The sequence below is a fragment of the Ornithorhynchus anatinus genome, chromosome 12 (genome assembly GCF_004115215.2).
Source record: "Ornithorhynchus anatinus isolate Pmale09 chromosome 12, mOrnAna1.pri.v4, whole genome shotgun sequence".
NCBI classification, from domain to species: domain Eukaryota; kingdom Metazoa; phylum Chordata; class Mammalia; order Monotremata; family Ornithorhynchidae; genus Ornithorhynchus; species Ornithorhynchus anatinus.
Genome location: NC_041739.1, coordinates 10777924 through 10796874, shown reverse-complemented (window position 1 = coordinate 10796874; position 18951 = coordinate 10777924). Strand labels below are relative to the sequence as shown.

The following is an 18951-nucleotide window of genomic DNA, read 5'->3' as shown; positions in this document are numbered from 1 at the left end:
AGACAGACATTAAAATAAATTATAGATGTGTACATAAGAGCTGTGTGGCTGAGGGTGGGGTGACTATCAAGGACTTAAGAGGTACCGATAAGTGCATAGGCGACACAGAAGGGGGAAGAAATGAAGGCTTCGTCGGGGAAGGTTTCTTGGAGAAGATATGATTTTATTAAGACTTTGAAGGTGGGATGAGTGATGATCTGTCCTGTGTGTGTGTTTGGGGGGCGGGAAGCATGGAGTTTTAGGTCAGATGGAGGATGTGGTCAAGCGGTCAGCTGCCGGATGGTTGAGATTGAGGTACAGTGAATAGGTTGATGTTGGAAGAGCAAAGTGAGCAGACTGGGTTGAAGTAGAAAATCAGAGAGGTAAGATAGGAGAAGACACACTGAGTGCTGTAAAGCCATTGGTAAGGTGTTTCTGTTTGCCATGGAGGTGAATGAGCAACCACTGAAGATTTTTGAGGAGAGGTAAGTTGGCAGCTGAATGTTTTTTTAGAAATATGATCCAGGCAGCAGAACAAAGTAAGGACTGGAGTGAAGAGAGAGAGGAGGCAGGGAGGTCAGTGAGAATACTCGTCAGGATATGATAAGTTGCCGGATCAATGTAATATAGTAACAGTTTGAATGGAAAGGAAAGGTTGGAAAGGGAGATATTGTAAAGGTACAACCTACAGGATTTGATGACGGATGGAATGTGTGGGTGGAATGAGAAAGATGATTCGAGGATAATGCCAAGGTTACAAGCTTGTGTGAGAGAGAGGGTGATAGTACTGCCTGTAGTGATCGGAACGTCAAGGCCACGACAGTGTTTGGGTGGAAAGATGAAGATTTCTCTTTGGACATGTTAGGTTTTAATTGTCAGAGGTACATCCAAGTAGAAGGCAGGAGGAATTGCGAGATGATAGAAAAGGAGAGAGGCTGGACATGTGGATCTGGGAATCATTTACATAGAAATGGGAGTAGAAGTGAATGAGTTCTCCCATGGAGTGGAGGAAGATGGAGAGTAGAAGGAGACCCATAACTGAGCCTTGAGAGACTTCCACAGTTGAGGGGTGGGAGGAAGAAGAGGGGCCTGCAAAAGAGACTGAGAAGGAACAGCTAGAGAGGAGAACCAGCAGCATGACATAGTGGATAGATCACAGGGCTGGGAGTCATAAGGATTTGGGTTCTAATCCTGGCTCCACCTCCCATCTGCTGTGTGACCTTGGGCAAGTCACTTCACTTCCCTGTGCCTCAGTTACCCCATCTGTAAAATGGGAATTAAGGGTATGAGACCCATGTGGGACAGGGACTGTGTCCAACTTGGCTAGCTTGTTTCTACCCCAGCATGCTTAGAACTGTGGCTGGCACATAACAAGCACTTAACAAATAACCATAAAAAAAAACAAAACAGCAGCATGGCCCAGTGAGAAGCAGTATCGTTTAGTGGATAGAGTGTTGGCCTGAGCATCAGAAGGACATGGGATCTAATCCAGATTCTGCCACTCTTCTGCTCTGTGACCTTGGGCAAATCACTTAACTTCTCTGTGCCTCAACTACTTCATCTGTTAAATGAGGAATAATACCATGAGATGCCTTGTGAGACATGGGTTGTGTCCAATCTGATTAGCTTGTATATAGCCCGGTGCTTAATATGGTACTTGGCACAGAGTAAGCACTTAACAAATACAATAAATAAATAAACAAACAAACCAGGAGAGGACAAACCAAGGTTAGATAATATTTCTAGGGGGAAAGCCCGGTCCGCAGTGTTGAAAGAAGCTTAGAGATCGACAAGGGTTAGGACGGAGTAGAGGCCATTGGATCTGGCAAGAAGATGTCATTCACAAGAAGGCAGTTTCCATCCAAAGTTAGGTCAACTAGATTTGGATGCTAGAGGACCTGAAAGACGGAATCTCTATGATCCAATAACAATTCCCAGGGCAATTAACTCTTCCAAAACCAAATTCAAATACTGTAGGAAAAGGATTCATTTGGCCTTAGGAAATATTGAAATGTGTATCCCGAGAGCTGGAAAATTTCTGTATTTATAACACCTTCCACTAGACTCTAAGGTCTTTGAAGGCAGGGATCATGTCTACCAAGCCTATTGTATCATACTCTCCCAAGTACTTAGTACAGTGCTCTGCACACAGTCAACACTCAATAAATACCAGTAATTGATTGGATGGCTTGCAGGAAGCCCTTTGCAATCTTTCATTTCCTCTAAGACTAGGCTAAACTTGGATATAGTCTCACTGAATTGCTGCTTTCTGCACTGTGCCATTAATACATCACGTGATTGTTCAATCAGAAAATACAGAACATGCCTATTGACTCTCAAAGTTAAACAAAAACTCTTCTTTCTAATGCATCAGGTCCCCAGGCTTCCAATATCCTCTCGGTGGAAGTTGCCTGTTTGTTATCACCTTAGCTAGTGAATTGTTCTAAAATTCTTGGATTAAATTATAGGCAAGCAAAGGACAGGGAGCGGAGTTATGTTGAAATGGCTACTTCTGAGGACAGTCTAATTAAAGCAATGGTAATCAATAAATTTATCAATGGTATTTGTTGAGCACTTGCTGTAGAGAATAAATCCACTGGGGTGAATTTGCGCATTTCTGGTGAGGTCCCTGAGTAATCAATCTCATTAGATCTCAGAGCATAAACAAGTACTAGAAAAATACAGCCAGGCTCTGGTCCTCATTATGGGAAAATTCTGTTGAAGCCATGTGATTTGCAACTAATGGTACTTGCCTTGATTCAGAAATGCTTAAAAAGCCAAGGCAAAAGATAATGTCTCAAGCTCTCGGCCCACCTTCTCTTCCTCCAAATGATGGCTATTTTGGAGGCAAAATTATACCCTGGTGGATTAAGGAGAGGATGAGCATCCTCATATTCCAAGAAAGCATGATGGTAATAGTTATATTTCTACCTCGCTGCCTTTGAGCAGGGTCTGGGACTATTAGCATCAGACAGTTTCCAGGAAGCCTGCTGGGTTCGTATGAGACATAATAATCAGTTCCCGAGGCCCAGGCAGAGGCACGCACTGGAGAAAGAGTACACTGATACCCGAGACCAACTCCTGGGCAGATGCAGAGCAGGTGACCAACAGGAGGAGCTGAGATGAGAGAATGTCCCTCTGTCAATCGGATTTTATTGAGCGCTTACTTGAGGGGGAGAGAGGGAGCAGGTGCACACTGACAGGGAGACCTGATCTACCACCTTGTCCTGGAGAGGCTCCTGTGTCACCTGAGATGGAAGGTGACTTTGAGTTCTAGCTGGGCCTGAGCAGGTGAAAGGGAAATGAAAGGGAAACCAAGCAGTGATCTGTTGCCCAGAGCACAGAAACTCCTCTAGCTAGGTACTTTCTTTTTCCCCCCTCATGAAAAGAGAACTGAGGTGGCTTTTAAGAAGGAATAGCATTTTCTGTTGGGGCTAAAATGGCCTTTTGGGTACTAGAGGAACACGGCCTAATGGGAAGAGTTGAAGAGAGATCTGGGAATCAGAAGACCTGGGTTTTAGTCCCAGCTCTGCTAGCTGCCTTCTCTGACCTTGGGAGAGCCACGTGATCTCATCTGGAAAATGGCAATAATTAAACCCACTCTTCCCTTACCTCTATGGGACTCTTATGTGGGACAGGGACTGTATCTGTCCTGGTGATCTTGTATCTACCCCAGTGCCTAGCATAGCGATTGGCACATAGTTGGCCCTTCATAAGTACGATCATTATTTTTCCTAAAAGGTGAATTTGAGAGATCATAGACGGTGTGACCTGTCATCACATTAGCTTTGTTAAAAAAAAGACATTGTCACTTAACTTATTTTAATCTGGAGGCTAGCTGTGTCAGGTGGAACGTTGTTCTCTCAACCAGAGTGAATTTTTGATATCTTGAGAAGATGCTTTTAGTCTACTGCTTTAATATTGCCCCTAACGTTTGAGAAACAGGGCACTTAATAATTGTGGAATTGGTCAAGTGTTACTATGTGCCAGACACTGAACTAAACGCTGGGGTGGATACAAGCAAGTAAGGTTTGACACAGTCCCCATCCCAGTCCCACATGGGGCTCATAGTTTCAAGCCCTATTTTACTGATGAGGTAACTGAGGCACAGAGAAGTGAAGTGACTTGCCTGATGTTGCACAGCAGACAAGTGGCAGAGCTGGGATTAGAACCCAGGTCCTTCTGACCCCAGGCCCATCTACTAGGCCGTATTGCTTCTATATAAAATCAAGAAACCCTCCAAAACAGTCACCTGAAAAAGAATATTTTAATGCACATTAGATAAATGTGTCTCCTTCCGAAGAGTTCTTTGAGAACATAATTGTTGACATTATGGCTGAATTCTTATCTCACCCCTGAAATCTTTTGTACATTTTATCTCAAGTCAAAGTCCAATGGCCTTAAAAAACAGACAGCCTGTGATTTGTCTATGAAGCTGTTGATAACGAGATACTAACCTGAAGAAAAACTTAGTTATCAGTGTGTGTGTGTGTTTAGTAGCAATTCAGAAACTACAGAGCTCTCAAATTCAACACGTAGACCTCTAGGGTAGCAGCATGGAAAGAGCTCAGACCCAGGAGTCAGAGGGACTGGGTTCTAACCCCAGCTCTCTCAGTTGCCTGTTGAGTGACCTTAGGCAAGTTGCTTCACTGCTGCCTCAGTTTCCTCATCTGCAAAATGGAGATTCAGTGCCTGTTCTCCCTCCTATTCAGACCGTGAGCCCTCTGTGGGACAGAGACTGTGTCTGACCTGTTTAACTTGTATCTATCCCAGCGCTTAGAGCTATGTGCTTGGCGCATAATATATGCTTAACAGATACAATAAAAATAATAAAAATGATAGTTTGGTTAACCTGTTTAGGAGTCCACCAACTCTATCTGATAAATAAGAAGTGAAAATCATTTGCTAATCCACCTTTCTGGGACACTTACAACTTAAAAAACTCCTATTTTTCACAGAAGGTGAAGTTTTCAGGCGATTATTAAACCATTTGCGAATCATCATCTAAAAGTGCCTGTCAGAAATGATGGGACGAAAACCTGAAGTGAAACCGAGGGAATTCACAATTTTAAAATCTGAAACTAAAATAATGGAATCTTCCGTGGTTCTGAATGCAAATACAAAATCCATTGCTATGCTAGAGTTGAAACTTTGTAAAAACCAATTCAAAACTATCAGATTTAGGTGCCCCTGAAATGTCCTCTTTTTGTATTATATGGCCAAATCAATCGGTGGTATTTATTGAGCATTTACTGGGTGCAGAGCACAGTTCTAAGTGCTTGGGATAATACACTATAACAGACTTCGTTGACACATTCCTTGCCCACCAGAAGTTTAGAGTTTAGCGGGAGAGAGAGAGACACTAAAATAAATTACAGATATGTACATAAGTTCTGGGGCTTGGGATGGAGGAGGTGGTGAATATCAAGTGCTTAAAGGGTACAGATCCTGGGACGGAGGAGGTGGTGAAAATCAAGTGCTTAAAGGGTACAGATCCAAGGGCAAATCAAAGTATTGATTTGAATACAATTACAAAGGAATAAGGCATGACTTTTTTAAGGACAAATAAACACTTTGAACGATAATCATTTTACATTTTCTTTCAGGTGCTAGCTCTACAGATTCTGACAGCGAAAGTACAGCTTTCAAACTGAACCCTGGAGCTATGCCACAGTAAGTGTGTATGAGTGCATCAGCAATACCGATTAGCTCTAATCAGGATCGACAACAAACTGGTTCAGCTAGATTTCTTTGCCCCCTGTTACTGCTATTCTAAAAGAGATCAAATTGATGTCGATCAATAATCAGATCATTTCCATCAAAGCATAGCAGTCATCTGGAGATTTGAATTCTGTACCTTGAGTTTAAGGTTAAATCCCAAAGCAACCGTAAATTAATTTAAAAGTAAAATACTTAAATGGCTTCTGCATGGAACACAAAGTAATGTGAAGATTAGAGCATTCTTGAATTTGCTTCTCTCTGTAAGACTCAACTAATGGATAAAGATAAAATCACTTAATTCATGTTTACTCAGGAATCAGTGAAAATTAATTACAAGGATAGTAATAACAGAGAAAATATTTAAGCACCTTACTGTGTGCAGAGAACTCTATTAAGTGATGGGGGAAACATACCCAGATGCGAACTGCACACAACCTTGACCCCCAAAGTAGCAGCACTTAGGACAGTGCTTTGCAGACAGTAAACCCTCAATAAATACTATTGAATGAATTCTACATTGAAAGCTTCTGATTCTTCGGAGTGTTTGCAGATTACATGTTTCAGTCTGTTGGTATAGAATAGCCATTTTGTCCATTTTCTAAGGTATAACCAGGGAAAGACTTCACATTACTTTCCAAATTCATCATTAAAATAAGGTATAGATGTTGGAGTTCTGGATGGCCAGTGAAAGATTTTTCTGAAAACTCTGAGAGGCAAAACCTTACTGAGTCCACAAGAAGTTTACTGGGAGTCCTGTGAGAATTGATGTTGTCTCAAATAAATAATATCACTTCTGTCAATCCCATTAGATGCAAAAACCTTGAGGGCCAGGAGCATTTGATTTGTTTCTTCTGTACTTTTCCAAGCGTTTAGTCCAGTGCTTTATACTCGGTAGGTATTCAAGAAGTACCATTGATTGGCAGCCTGACTGAAAATTTTTGTCTTCCAATTTCCAGAGCCCAAAAGAAAACAACCTCAGTCTCCTTAACAATAGGATCGTCTTCCCCAAAGACTGGAGTGACCACAGCCGTGATTCAACCCATATCAGTTCCTGTTCAACAGGTAAGAATGATGTATGACTGTATCATCTGACACTGTAGCTTTAAGGATTTGGTATTGATAATAATAACGGCATTTGTTAAGTGCTTCACTATGTGCCAAGCACTGTTCTAATTGATGGGGAGGATATCCTATAAGCGGGATTTCGAATGTGTTATTTCAGGAAATTGTATTTTAAATGAGCTAATGATAGTTAATCCAAATTCAATACAAATAAAAGTGTATATTTAAATCAAATGCTGATATAGTTCCTGGCTCTCAAAAGCTTGGGATAGTCTAAGGAGTAATAAGACTGGGAAAAAACAAACACTGTGATCCAGTGCACTAAGCTAGCGAGGCTACGTGAGTTATAAGGGCTTCCCTCCTGTCTTCCTCCCCTTCCTTTCACAATGTTAATCCAGTACAACCACAGACATCCCATTTACTAGTCAGTATTCCCAGCCTCCCATTTGGAAACTCTTCTTTCTAAGAGGAGTTCTGCTAAGAGGAGAAACAATATGGCCCAGTGGATAGAGCACAGGTCTAGGAGTCAGAAGGACCTGAGTCCTGAGTCCACTAGGACTTTTTTACAAATGAGGTAACTGAGACCCAGAGAAGCAAAATGACTTGCCTAAGGTCACGCAGCAGACAAGTGGCAGAACTGGGATTAGAACCCAGGTCCTTCTGACTCCCAGGCCTGTTATCTATCCACTAGACCATGCTGCTGCTTGTAAATAGTACAAAATGTGCAAAAGTCCTCAAAAATAACCTACTAGCCCATTCTCTTCCCAATAAAATACCTGAGTCATAAAATATTATCCTTCACCCAGCAAAAACTTGAAAGCACTCTGGATATCTTGGCAGGGGGCAAGCAGCCCATGAAAGATAGACAGCATTAAAATCATTACAAGTGAGATATCTAAATCAAATACGGTTACTTGGGTGGCAGGCCATGCTCCACAAAATGATTTATCAACACCCACTTGTGGCTCTACTCCAGTCTTCACCATCTCTAAAATGGTCGGTAACTCATTAAATGTCTTGTGATACACTGCCTTTACTCAGGAATGGCCTCATCAGTTAACATTCACTGAACGCTCACTCCTTGTGCTGCCCGGGTCATGAAATTTGAAGATAAGACCCCCAGTTCGAGTCCAGCATTTACATTCTGTTTCTGTATATGTGTTTATTTTCATAAAGTTGTGGAATATGAGCTATGGAATGTTGATTTTTAGATGAAGTTTAGAGGAAACATATGACCTTCAAAGTTATGCCCAGGTCTCTTATTCATACATTTTCTAATTGCACATAGAGATGATATTGGGTGTCTACTCATCATGTAATACGAAACAGTTCTGTTTGCATTGTAAAGGAGTTCAAAGTACTTAACTAACAGTTTGCTATTACAATCCCTAAAAGAACCCCATAAGGAGAAGAGGTTGGGTCTTTCTTTTACAACAGGAGAAATGAGAAACAGAAGCTGAGAACCTTGATGAAATCCCAGAACAAGCTAATGATGAAGCCAAAAATAAAAGAAAGTCACATGCTCTAATCATCAAATATGTTGCCTCTCTCCGTATCTTTAGATCTGAAGAGACTTGCCTGTTATATTTAATAAATGTGTATATACCTTATGAGGTTCATTATAATGGGCATAAAAAAGTGTGCATCTGGATGTGGGATTCCTGGTATTGCTTAAGTGAGCGGAAAAGGGCACATGAAGTACACACAAAATATTTTCAAGAAATAAAATCTGACTTTTCCTGAAGTCAGACAATTTTCTTCTCCATGAGGTTTGGCATTCGGGAGTAATAGCAGCATCTTAATTTAGGGGTGCATATGTTAAGAAGAATAAATTCTCCTTCCAATCTTAATGGAACAAAAATACTGCACATTTAAAATTAAGCCATTAAGAACTGGATCAGGCACTTTCCTTCTAAATTGGAGCAGAAGCTGATGCTGCTGACTAAACTGTTTCAGTCTGGGTTTGAGAGTATAAAGGAACTTAGTCTTCTGGAGAACTTTGTAAAAAGCATTTGCAGAGGTCCCTGTACTCCAAATCTGTTTGGTAATGGCATTAAGTCCATAATTCCCAGAGGACTCAGGGAAACCCAACCTGTAAATATCATCTTGATCAGAGAAAAGGAACAGATGTGGAAGAGGGAGGTTTGCCCAGTGATTGCTGTGTAAGAGCAGCCTTGCAGGATGATGTATGGCAGAAGTATCTAAGAGATAGACAAAATTCAGCATGGGGGTTTTTCTTTACATCTTCCCAGCGATATATGCGTCCCACATTCTGATTGCTCCAATTTTGATTTTTCAGGTTCAGAGTCCCACTTCCTATCTCTGCCGACTGGATGGCTCCAATCCTGCCTTCTCTCCACCCGTTTTTACAAAGGTTTGGCAGCTACTATGCTCGTTCTCTGGGTTTGCATTTTGGAATATCATCCCAGTTCATTGTGACGTAATGCAATGATTTTTTTAAATGGTATTTGCTAAGCGCTTCATTCATTCAATCATATTTATTGAGCACTTACTGCATGCGGACCACTGTACTAAGTACATGGGAGAGTACAATATAACAATAAACAGACTCATTCCCTGCCCACTTACTATGTGCCAGGCACTGTACTAAGCACTGGGTTGAATACAAGTTGATCAGGTTGAACGCAGTCCCTTTCCCACAGAGGGCTCACAGTCTTAATCCCCATTTTACAGAGGAGGTAACTAAGGCACAGAAAAGTGAAATGACTTGCCCAAGGTCACACAGCAGACATGGGGCAGAGCCAGGAGTAGAACCCAGGTCCTTCTAACTCCCAGGCCCATGCTCTATCCACTAGGCCAAGTTGCTTCTCATTTTTAAATCAGAATGAATGGATTTACTGTACTCTAAATGAGTCTTACTCTGCTGCAGTGCTAGTGACTTTATTGGAGAATACTGGCTTGGAAGTCAACAAGGGACCAAAGCATGATGTAGCTGGTTTCTTAGAACCATTTGAGCACCTTCTCCTGCCCTCCGTTCCTTGGCGGGATGACCCAGAATGTAGCTACTTGGTATGTTTCTCATGGACTTAGCCAACCCACAACCTACATTGCAAATCTGGGCTAGTTCCAAGGCTTTCAGGGCCACCCTTGGGGTTTAAGCCAGGACTAAATCTAGCTCACCCATTCCAGTCCAGATTTGTTCATTTGCTCAAGGTTCCCTCTCTGGACCCAACGCAGTTCCTTCAGAGCGTTCCCCCAGGATCCACTCCAATCTACTTGAGGATGATGCATACAGGGTAGTGGGTGGATCCAGACCCCATCAGACCATCGTGAGCAGATTCCATTGTCTAGGGATAGCTCAAATTGACTACCCAGACTGTAAGTTTGCTGTGAGCAGGGAATGTGTCTTTTTATATTGTTCTATTGTACTCTCCCCAGCATTTAGTACAATGCTTTGTACACCATAGGTGCTCACTGAATGTGATTGAATTGTTAGCAACTCTATTAGATTGAAAGCTTCTTGATGAGAACATACATGCTGCTTCTGTTGCATTTCCCCAGCAGTTTTATATAGAGTTATGCCCCTAAAAGGTATTTGAAAAATACCTCTTATTAATGGAGGGCCCCACTCAGTTCTCCAGACGAAGGCACCAGTGTCAGAATGGCCTGGAGATGGTGGCACCTCTGTGTCCAGCCTCCTCTGACTGAGTTTATACCAGGACGCAGGGCCCACCGGCTGACCTTGGGCATTTCACTACTATTTATGCCAGAGGGAAATTAATCAAGCTGTTTCAGCCCTCTTGGGGCCAAGGAGGGTGGAGATTACTCAGATTTTCAGCCTATCAGTAAACTGAAACTACTCAAATTAAGTTCCTCAGGACCAGCAATTACAGCCACAGATTTAGTTTTCCAGTATATTTCCTTCATAACCTGGAGTTTGTCCTGAAAGAAAGAGCACATTCTAATGTGTGGATGCTTATTAAAAGATGAAGCCTCAAAACTAAAAGTTATGTACATTGAGTTTCACCAAATTACTCCCTGGATTTGGGGGAAAATGTAGCAGGTTCCCCCAGATAATACTCAGCAGCAACCCCTGTGGGTTCACCCTTTCATGCCATTCAGTAGTAGGAAAACCCCTCAGGGTATCCCATTAACTAAACACAAAATTAAGTTAAACCAGAATTTTCCCTTGCCCAAAATAATAAAAGGAAGAATAAGACAGTCAAAGCAAGGAGCTCTGATGATGATAATGATAATAATAATATCACTGTGACAATTTTTAAATCTGCACTATATGGTAAACACTGGGGTAGATATAAGTTAATCAGGTTGGACACAGCCCCTGTCCCTCAAGGGGCTCACAATATAAGTAGGAGGGAGAACAGGTACTGACTCTCCATTTTACAGATGAGAAAACTGAGGCACAGAGAATTTAAGTGACTCACCCAAGATCATACAGAAGGCAAGTGGCAGAGCCCGGAGTAGAACCCAAATCCTCTGACTCCCAGGTCCATGCTATTTCCTCTCTGACAGACTGACATCTCACTGTATGTAGCTAACCTTGCCTTCTCTTGTTCAAATTTGACCCATTTAAAGTGATTCTTCTACCTAACCCTGAGTTATTTCCCTGTATGGTTTGGTTTCATCTTCAGGGCCCTAGCAAGCTGTTGGGTCATTCACCAAAGTGGGATTGTCATCTTCAAGGTGGTTAGAATAATCCCATCCCAGACAGTGACCAGTCTAGCATTATTTTCAGGAGCTCCATTATGGCCAGCCTATAAGCGTGAGATTCTCTCTGACTGTTCCTCCCATTGTCAGAGTCTGCATAGAGCAAACATTGTTGGAAAACAAAACTGGAGCCCCCGTGTTTCTGAATGACCTTAATGAGACCTAACCCACTGGCCAGCTAAAGAATAAGGTTTGCTCCTGATCTTTTTTTGTTACAATTCAGTGGGGAAAAACTGAAAAGCATCAGGGTGAGATCCAGAGAAGTAGTATAGCTTAGTGAAAAGAGCACAGGCCTGGGAGTCAGAAGGTCCTGGGTTCTAATCCTGGGTCTGCCACTTGTCTGCTGGGTGACCTTGCACAAGTCACTTCATCAGAGATGTGAACCCTGTCTGGGGCAGAGACTGTGTACAACCTGATTAGCTTGTATCCACCCCAGCATTCAGTACAGTGCCTGGCATGTAGTAAGTGCTTATCAAATACCATAAGAAAAAAAAGCATTTTTTTTTCTTATCAACTCAACAGAAAACACTGTCTTAGAAGCACGGGGGACATACAGAGAAGTGTAATACACAATCCCTTCCCTTGAGGTTGTGGGAGAACACCAGACATAAACTGATAAAAACAATTGCTAATAATGTGATAATAAGGAAAATTATATGTAATATAAGGGTTAGTATAAGTAATAGCCACCGGTGGAAGAATAAATCAGAAAGCTTGTATTTCTTCTTTGCTTCCTAGTGGATTCCAGTGAATGAATACCTGCTTGATGGTATCCATCTGGGGTGGCTCTGAGCTATACTTCTTCCAGTAATCTGGAATCTGGACACTGCCAGCAAGTGGCAAGATGATGGGAAAAGTCTCAGACATGATAGATTCATCAGTTGTACTTATTGAGCACTGATTCTGTGCAGAGCACTATACTAAGCACTTGGGAGAGTACAATATAACAATATAAGTGACACATTCCCTGCCCACAACAAGCTTGCAGTCTAAAGAGGGAGACAGACATTGATATAAATAAATAAATTAGCGATAGGTACATAAGCTCTGTGAGGCTGGGATGGGGGGAGGTTAATAAATGGAGAAAGTCAGGGTGATGCAGAAAGGAGTGGAAGAAAAGGAAAAGAGGGCTTAGTCAGGAAAGGCCTGTTGGAGGCAATGTGTCTTCAAGAAAGTAGGGAAGAGTAATTGTCGGTCAGATATGAAGAGGACAGGGGCAGGATGTGGGCGAGATCCATGAGCTGTCGGTCAAAATCTTGTGAGACTAATGTGGGGCAGGGACTGTGTCCAACCTGATTCACTTGTAATTAATGCTTGTAATTATCCCCATGCTTAGAACAATCAATCAATTAATGGTATTTATTGAGTGCTTATTACGTGTGGGACACTGTACTAAGTGCTTGGGAGAGTAAAGTGCAACAGCATTAACAGGCATTCAGCCAGAAGAGACATTACTATAGATAAATAATTTGTTTGTAATAAACAGTACTTGACACATAGTAAGCACAAAGACTGTAAACTTACTTGGGATTGCCAGGTAGATCAAGAGTTCTTCAGCAAGACTAACAGTCTCTGGTTCCCAAAACATAGTCTTGCTTGCTCACTTTAGTTTGGCCTTTAAGGTTAGGTTTTTCTTGTGCAGATTTTGACCAGAAAAGTAATTTTCCATTTCAAAACCCCTTTCAAAAAACATTCCTGTCCCACGATGACAAAGCCAGAGTGCCAGGCTGGAGAATAGTCAGAATCTTGCTGCTCAGTCTAAAAGAGCCAAAACAACTCAAGTGCATGTCCCATTGGCAGTTAGATCAGACCCTTTCTTGTAAACAGTCACTCCACTGGCAAGAGACCAAAAAAATTACCAAATTTCCTATAGACAAAATGTGCAAGTGCACAATAGATTTTTTTTCTCTAATATACTCATCTTCATCATCCTCATCATGTGAAGGGCAAGTTTTCAGAAACTCAAAATCACAACTCTTACAAACATCAAAAAGATTAGGAAAGAGTCTTTCCATTTTTCTCTAGCTAGGTGGATGGCCTGGGTAAGAGAAGACATTAAAAATATCTATCTTTTAATTTCTAATCTTGGATATCGAATGCAAATTTCTAGGAAAGCTTTTTGAAATCTATCTTCAGAGTACCCTTATACTTCAAAGCACCATAAATCAATCACATTAAAAGTTCGGGGAAAATGAAAAGCAGATGGTATTTTCATTATAAGGCCATACTCTAAGACTAACAGAAATCAGGATAGGCCAAAAGGAAATCAGGCAGTTTCTGCCTCTCTGTTCCAGTTGCTTTTTGTCTGGTTTTCAAAGAACCTCGGCTTGACTGAGAAAGCTCTTCGGTTTCATCCTTGCAAATACATATATATTCTGTTGGTTTCTAAACATGGGTAAAATAGAAGAATATGACTGGAAGTGAGAGGCTTAGGATTGGAAAATGTGGATGAGACTAAAGCTGATTCTGTATGTAGATTAGCACTTTTGCAGACCTTCTGAAGATGAATGCCCTGCAATCAAGTGGTGATTATGGAAAGCCAAAGATCAGTGTTTCTCTACAGGGCTAACTCATACTGGTTCCATTGTTTCAATTTTCTAAAACTACTCTGACTAGTTTTGGGTGTTTGTATGTATTTGATAAATGCATGGAGGTTTAATGGAGAGTGTCTCCCCCAAAACGCAGGATCTGCAAAACATCACAGCATCCGAGGGGCAGGTTGTTGTTCTGGAGTGCAGGGTCAGAGGAACGCCGCCATTGCAGGTCAAGTGGTTTCGACAAGGCAGTGAGATTCAAGACTCTCCTGACTTCCGAATTCTGCAGAAAAGTAAGTCAGCACTGTGGGAGAACTGACACAAGTGTAGTAACTTGCTCAAGGTCACCCAGCACTGGCAAATGGTGCAGCAGAGAAGCAGCGTGGCTCAGTGGAAAGAGCCTGGGCTTTGGAGTCAGAGCTCATGAGTTCGAATCCCAGCTCTGCCTCCTGTCAGCTGTGTGACTATGGGCAAGTCACTTAACTTCTCTGTGCCTCAGTTACCTCATCTGTAAAATGAGCATGAAGACTGTGAGCCCCACGTGGGACAACCTGATTCCCCTGTGTCTACCCCAGCGCTTAGAACAGTGCTCTGCACATAGTAAGCGCTTAACAAATACCAACATTAAATGGTGGAGTATGGATTAGAACCCAGGTCTTCTGACTCCCAAGCCCAGGCTCTTTCCGCTAAGCCCGAGGACGGACTTTAAATCACCATTACTCTCAGCACTCCTCTGCCTTCTCCAGTTCCGTCTCTTCCTCTTCCTCCACTTTCTACTTCCCCACACCTTTCCTTTTCATTTCCCACCACTGTCACAATCACCAAACAGGTAAGAGAGACCTGAGAGGAAAATTGCAGATGGGTACAGAGGGGGCCTTGGTCACCCCAAGAGCATCTTTTCTTTGCAGAAAGGAATTGTTAAATATGTCTCAAGGGTAATAATTATAATTATGGCATTTGTTAAGCACTTTCTAAGTGCCAGGCACTGTTCCGATCTATCTGACATGGGGCTCACATTCGACAGGGAGAGGAAACAGATGTTAAATCCCTATTTAAAATTTAAAGGTCAAGTGACTTGTTCAAGATCACAAAGCAAACAAGTGGCAGACCCAGGGACAATTGAGAAGCAGCAAGACCTAGTGTATAGAGCACAGTCCTGGGAGTCAGAGGACCTGGGTTCTAATTCCAGCTCTGCCACTTACCTTCTGTGTGATCTTGGACAAGTTACTTAACTTCTCTATGCCTCAGTTACCTCATCTGTAAAATGGGATTACGCATACGAGCCCCATGTAGGAGAGAGAATGTGTCCAACCTGATTATTTTGATTCTACTCCAGTGCTTGGTACAATGCCTGGCACATATCATGTGCTTAACCACAACAACAACAAAAAAAACCATACCAGAATCTTCAGGCTGCTTAGGCCTTTGTTCTCTTGAATAGACCATACCGCCACAATAATCTGAATTTGCAATTGATGAGCAATAAACTGGCCAGATGAGTTGGCTAGTTCAGTCCCATTCACTCCTCTGGCTTGCCTTCATTACTTGCTGGGATTGAAAGAGTATATCCCAGATATATTTCCTAGACAGTGGAATAGACAGTAAAAGGATGTGAATATTTATTATAGTTGAATTCTCATTCTAATTCTCTCTTCTTTTCCTTGCTTTTTCTCTGACGTGGAAAACAGAACCTCGATCTACAGCTGAACCTGGTAAGAATTCATTTTTTATTTAAATTCTTTCAAGTTTCAATAGGCTTTTTTCAAATTTGTATTAAGCCGTGAGCAGAACTCTGTTTCTTCAGTGCTTTGGAATTATGAAACCCGCTGAAAGTCGATCTATTTATTGTTTATCATGAGAGAACCCACTGTATTTTACATCAAGTGTTTTATTAGTGAAACTCCAAATTCATTCAGGCAAGCAGGGAGAACCTAATGATTTAATATTTAATTTTGGGGGAGGAGGGAAACCCTTTATTCTCTGTAAACTTTTTTGCAAGCTGATGGAGAAAAAAAATTGCCCTGAAATTCCAGCAGAAACTTTCTGTCGCATAGTTCTGCAAACCAAAACCACTAACAGCTAGGCTCCCCAAATGCAGCTCTGTTTTCTCAAATGTGAGCAGACCAAAAAATGTAAGCCAAACAGGCCCCTGGGCAGACTAGAGTGTGTGCCCTGAGTGCATATTTCCATAAAGTAATACCATTTGCAATCATGAGAAGTCACCGCTCTCAGATCGTCTCTAAACCACTAGGTTTTTTGACGTCATTATAGTGCTGTGGTATCAGGCTCACTGGGTCTTAGCCAGAAGCCTTTAGCCCTCAGAATTTGTTATTTCCACAACAGTCATATTGTACATTTACATCCCCTAAGGGAAAGGAGCTGCTCCTGAGGGAGGATTTTACCTACTTGTTCCAGCATTTTTTTTTTCCCCAGAAGGATTCCTTTTCACTTTTTCCCTTTCCCAGGAAAGCTGCCATTTGGGGCACCATTTCTTGTCAGCAGAAGAGCAAAAAAAAAAAAAAAAAAAGCTTATTTTGAATCGGTAGTTTCTGTCTTTCTTAGTCTTTACACAATAGAAGCCGGACACCTTCTTTCTCCTTGTGGAGTCTGGGGCCATTGGTCCTGGTATTACTGACCCAGGAGTGGACCTTAATCTGAACTCCATCAGCCCACACAGTGAGAGAAGCAGATTATGGGTAGAGGAAGGGGACGTTGGGCCTTTGGGAAAAGTTCGTGTTAATTTTCAGATATTTTCCCTACCGACCCCTGAGATGGGATTCTGTGGGGAAAATCAACTTCAACTTCACCAAATAATTCATGCATAACTCAGTCATAACTCTGTACCCTTCCCATCCCAGATAGCAGTAGTAGTAGAAATAATAATAATAATACCAGTTGTTAAGTGTTTACTATGTGCCAAACCCTGTATTAAGCATACTGGTCAGACCCAATCTTTGTCCCACACGAAGCTCGTAGTCTAAGTAGGAGTCAGAAGAGGTATTGTATCCCTATTTTACTGATGAGGTAACTGAGCCACAGAGAAAGTAACAGAGCAGGAAAGCCGTAGATCCTGACTCCCAGGCCTCTCCTCTTTCCACGAGGCCATGCTACTTCTCTGGTGCTTCTCTCCTAGGTGAAAATGCTTGGTTCTTTCTGCATCTAAACATAAATGGAGGTTGAAAAACGTAATGGATATTATACTGTAAACTCCATGAGTGCAGGAACCTTGTCTTTTACTTCACTTGAGCTCTCCAAAATACTTTCTACATTGCTCTGCTCCTAGTGGGTACTCAGTTAAGACTCTTGATTGACTCAGAAATAGCCTCGAGAATGAAATGGAAATGATATGTTTTCTGAAGACATAGATAGGACAGGTCTCCTCAAGTTTCCTAATCCCCTCATAAAATATACATGTCCAGGATTACGAAAATGCAATACTTGGTGTTCTGTCTGTAACCCAATATTGCACAATACTGTATCCTGCTGAAAAGACTCCCTGCTAAATAGAACTTCCACATAATTGAATAATAAAATCCAGCACCAAGTTAGGGCAGACACACAGGGCCAGAGAAAGGTAGGTAGGGTGGGGGAGGTTAAGAACTCCCTTAGAGCAGTTTCTGCTTAGAGCAGCTTCTGCTTCTTTGGCAGTTGAGGTCCCTCCCCAACCCACCACACCTCCCCAGTCTAGGGGTGTCCACTGAGACGCAGTCCTATACTGAAACTAGGGGTGATGTAAATCCCAAATTGGAGTAGCCTGACTCCCAGACTGGAGTGGCCTTCGAATGTGGTGTAAGGATTCCTCCAATCCCAGGGGGATATTTCTGACTGCTTCGGTTAAGTCCAGTCCAGGGCTTCCCATTAGCTGTCCTGATCCCAGCAGGACTAGTGTTTGAGGGCTAAGAACAGGAAATAATAATAACTATGGTATATCTTAAGCTCTTACTGTATGCCAAGCGCTGTACTATGTTCTGGGGTAGAATCGAGACAATCAAGTCTTACATGGGGCTCACAATGAAGAAGGGAAAACAGGTATTGAATCTCCATTTTGCAGATGAGGGAACTGAGGTACGGAGAAGTGAAGTGACTTGCCTAAGGTCCCACAACGGGTAAAATGGCAGGACCAAGATTAGAATCCAGGTCCTCTGACGCCCAGGCCCGTGCTCTTTCCATTAGGCCACGCTGCTTCCCTAACTCAACCCATGCCTGAAATCATTATATGTCATTTTATGAAGGGTTTTTTTTTATAATGAACTTTTTCTTTAAGTTGAAGAAAGTCAAAAGTTGGGGATTGGCACTAGCTTAGGAAAAATGCCAGACATCTCCTTCATCACTAAGGAATAGCTTAGGTTAAGTGAGAAAGTTATTCACTAATATATTATGTTCCTTTGTGCGGTATGAGTAATTAGAACTGAAATCCTCAGCAAAAGAATACCAACCACGCTACTGGAACTGATTAGGCTCGCTTTTGATGTTGCTTTTTTGATTCAAAGCCGATCAGCGTGACAGCTCTTATCATAAAATTGTTATCTGACTTCATCATCAGCATCTCACTTATTGAATTCCTTCACTGGTTTTGGCTTAAAAATTATAAACCAGAGATCAGTTAGCAAGTTCAAAACACTGGCTTGAAGTTCAAGGTATAGTTTAAGTTGATCCACACTGTTTGTGCAGAAATCTCAAAGTCCCAGAGGAAAGTGGAGATAAAAAGGAGGAGGCACCAATCAATCTTGGGGGGGCTCAACATTGGATTGGGCAATTCTGATTAGACTGTAAGCCCGTCAAACGGCAGGGACTGTCTCTATCTGTTGCCGACTTGTTCATCCCAAGCGCTTAGTACAGTGCTCTGCACATAGTAAGCGCTCAATAAATACTATTGAATGAATGAATTAAAGACCATTATGATTTTCCTCCCCATCCCCCCAGTTTTGCCATTCCCACTTTGCTCGACTTGTCCTCTAAGGAGTAG

At 42.0% G+C, this 18951-nt stretch overlaps 1 protein-coding gene across 4 annotated transcripts in view; it reads left to right on the top strand.

Moving 5' to 3' along the window:
* PALLD (palladin, cytoskeletal associated protein) overlaps nucleotides 1-18951 on the top strand; it is a 420168-nt gene that overhangs the window by 173423 nt on the left and 227794 nt on the right. For all 4 annotated transcript variants that reach the window (XM_029076742.2, XM_029076741.2, XM_029076743.2 and 1 more), the window contains 5 exons: nucleotides 5586-5652; nucleotides 6657-6762; nucleotides 9062-9136; nucleotides 14137-14278; nucleotides 15674-15697. In XM_029076742.2, the coding sequence (XP_028932575.1) occupies nucleotides 5586-5652; nucleotides 6657-6762; nucleotides 9062-9136; nucleotides 14137-14278; nucleotides 15674-15697 (414 nt within the window). The remainder of the gene's footprint in view (nucleotides 1-5585; nucleotides 5653-6656; nucleotides 6763-9061; nucleotides 9137-14136; nucleotides 14279-15673; nucleotides 15698-18951) is intronic.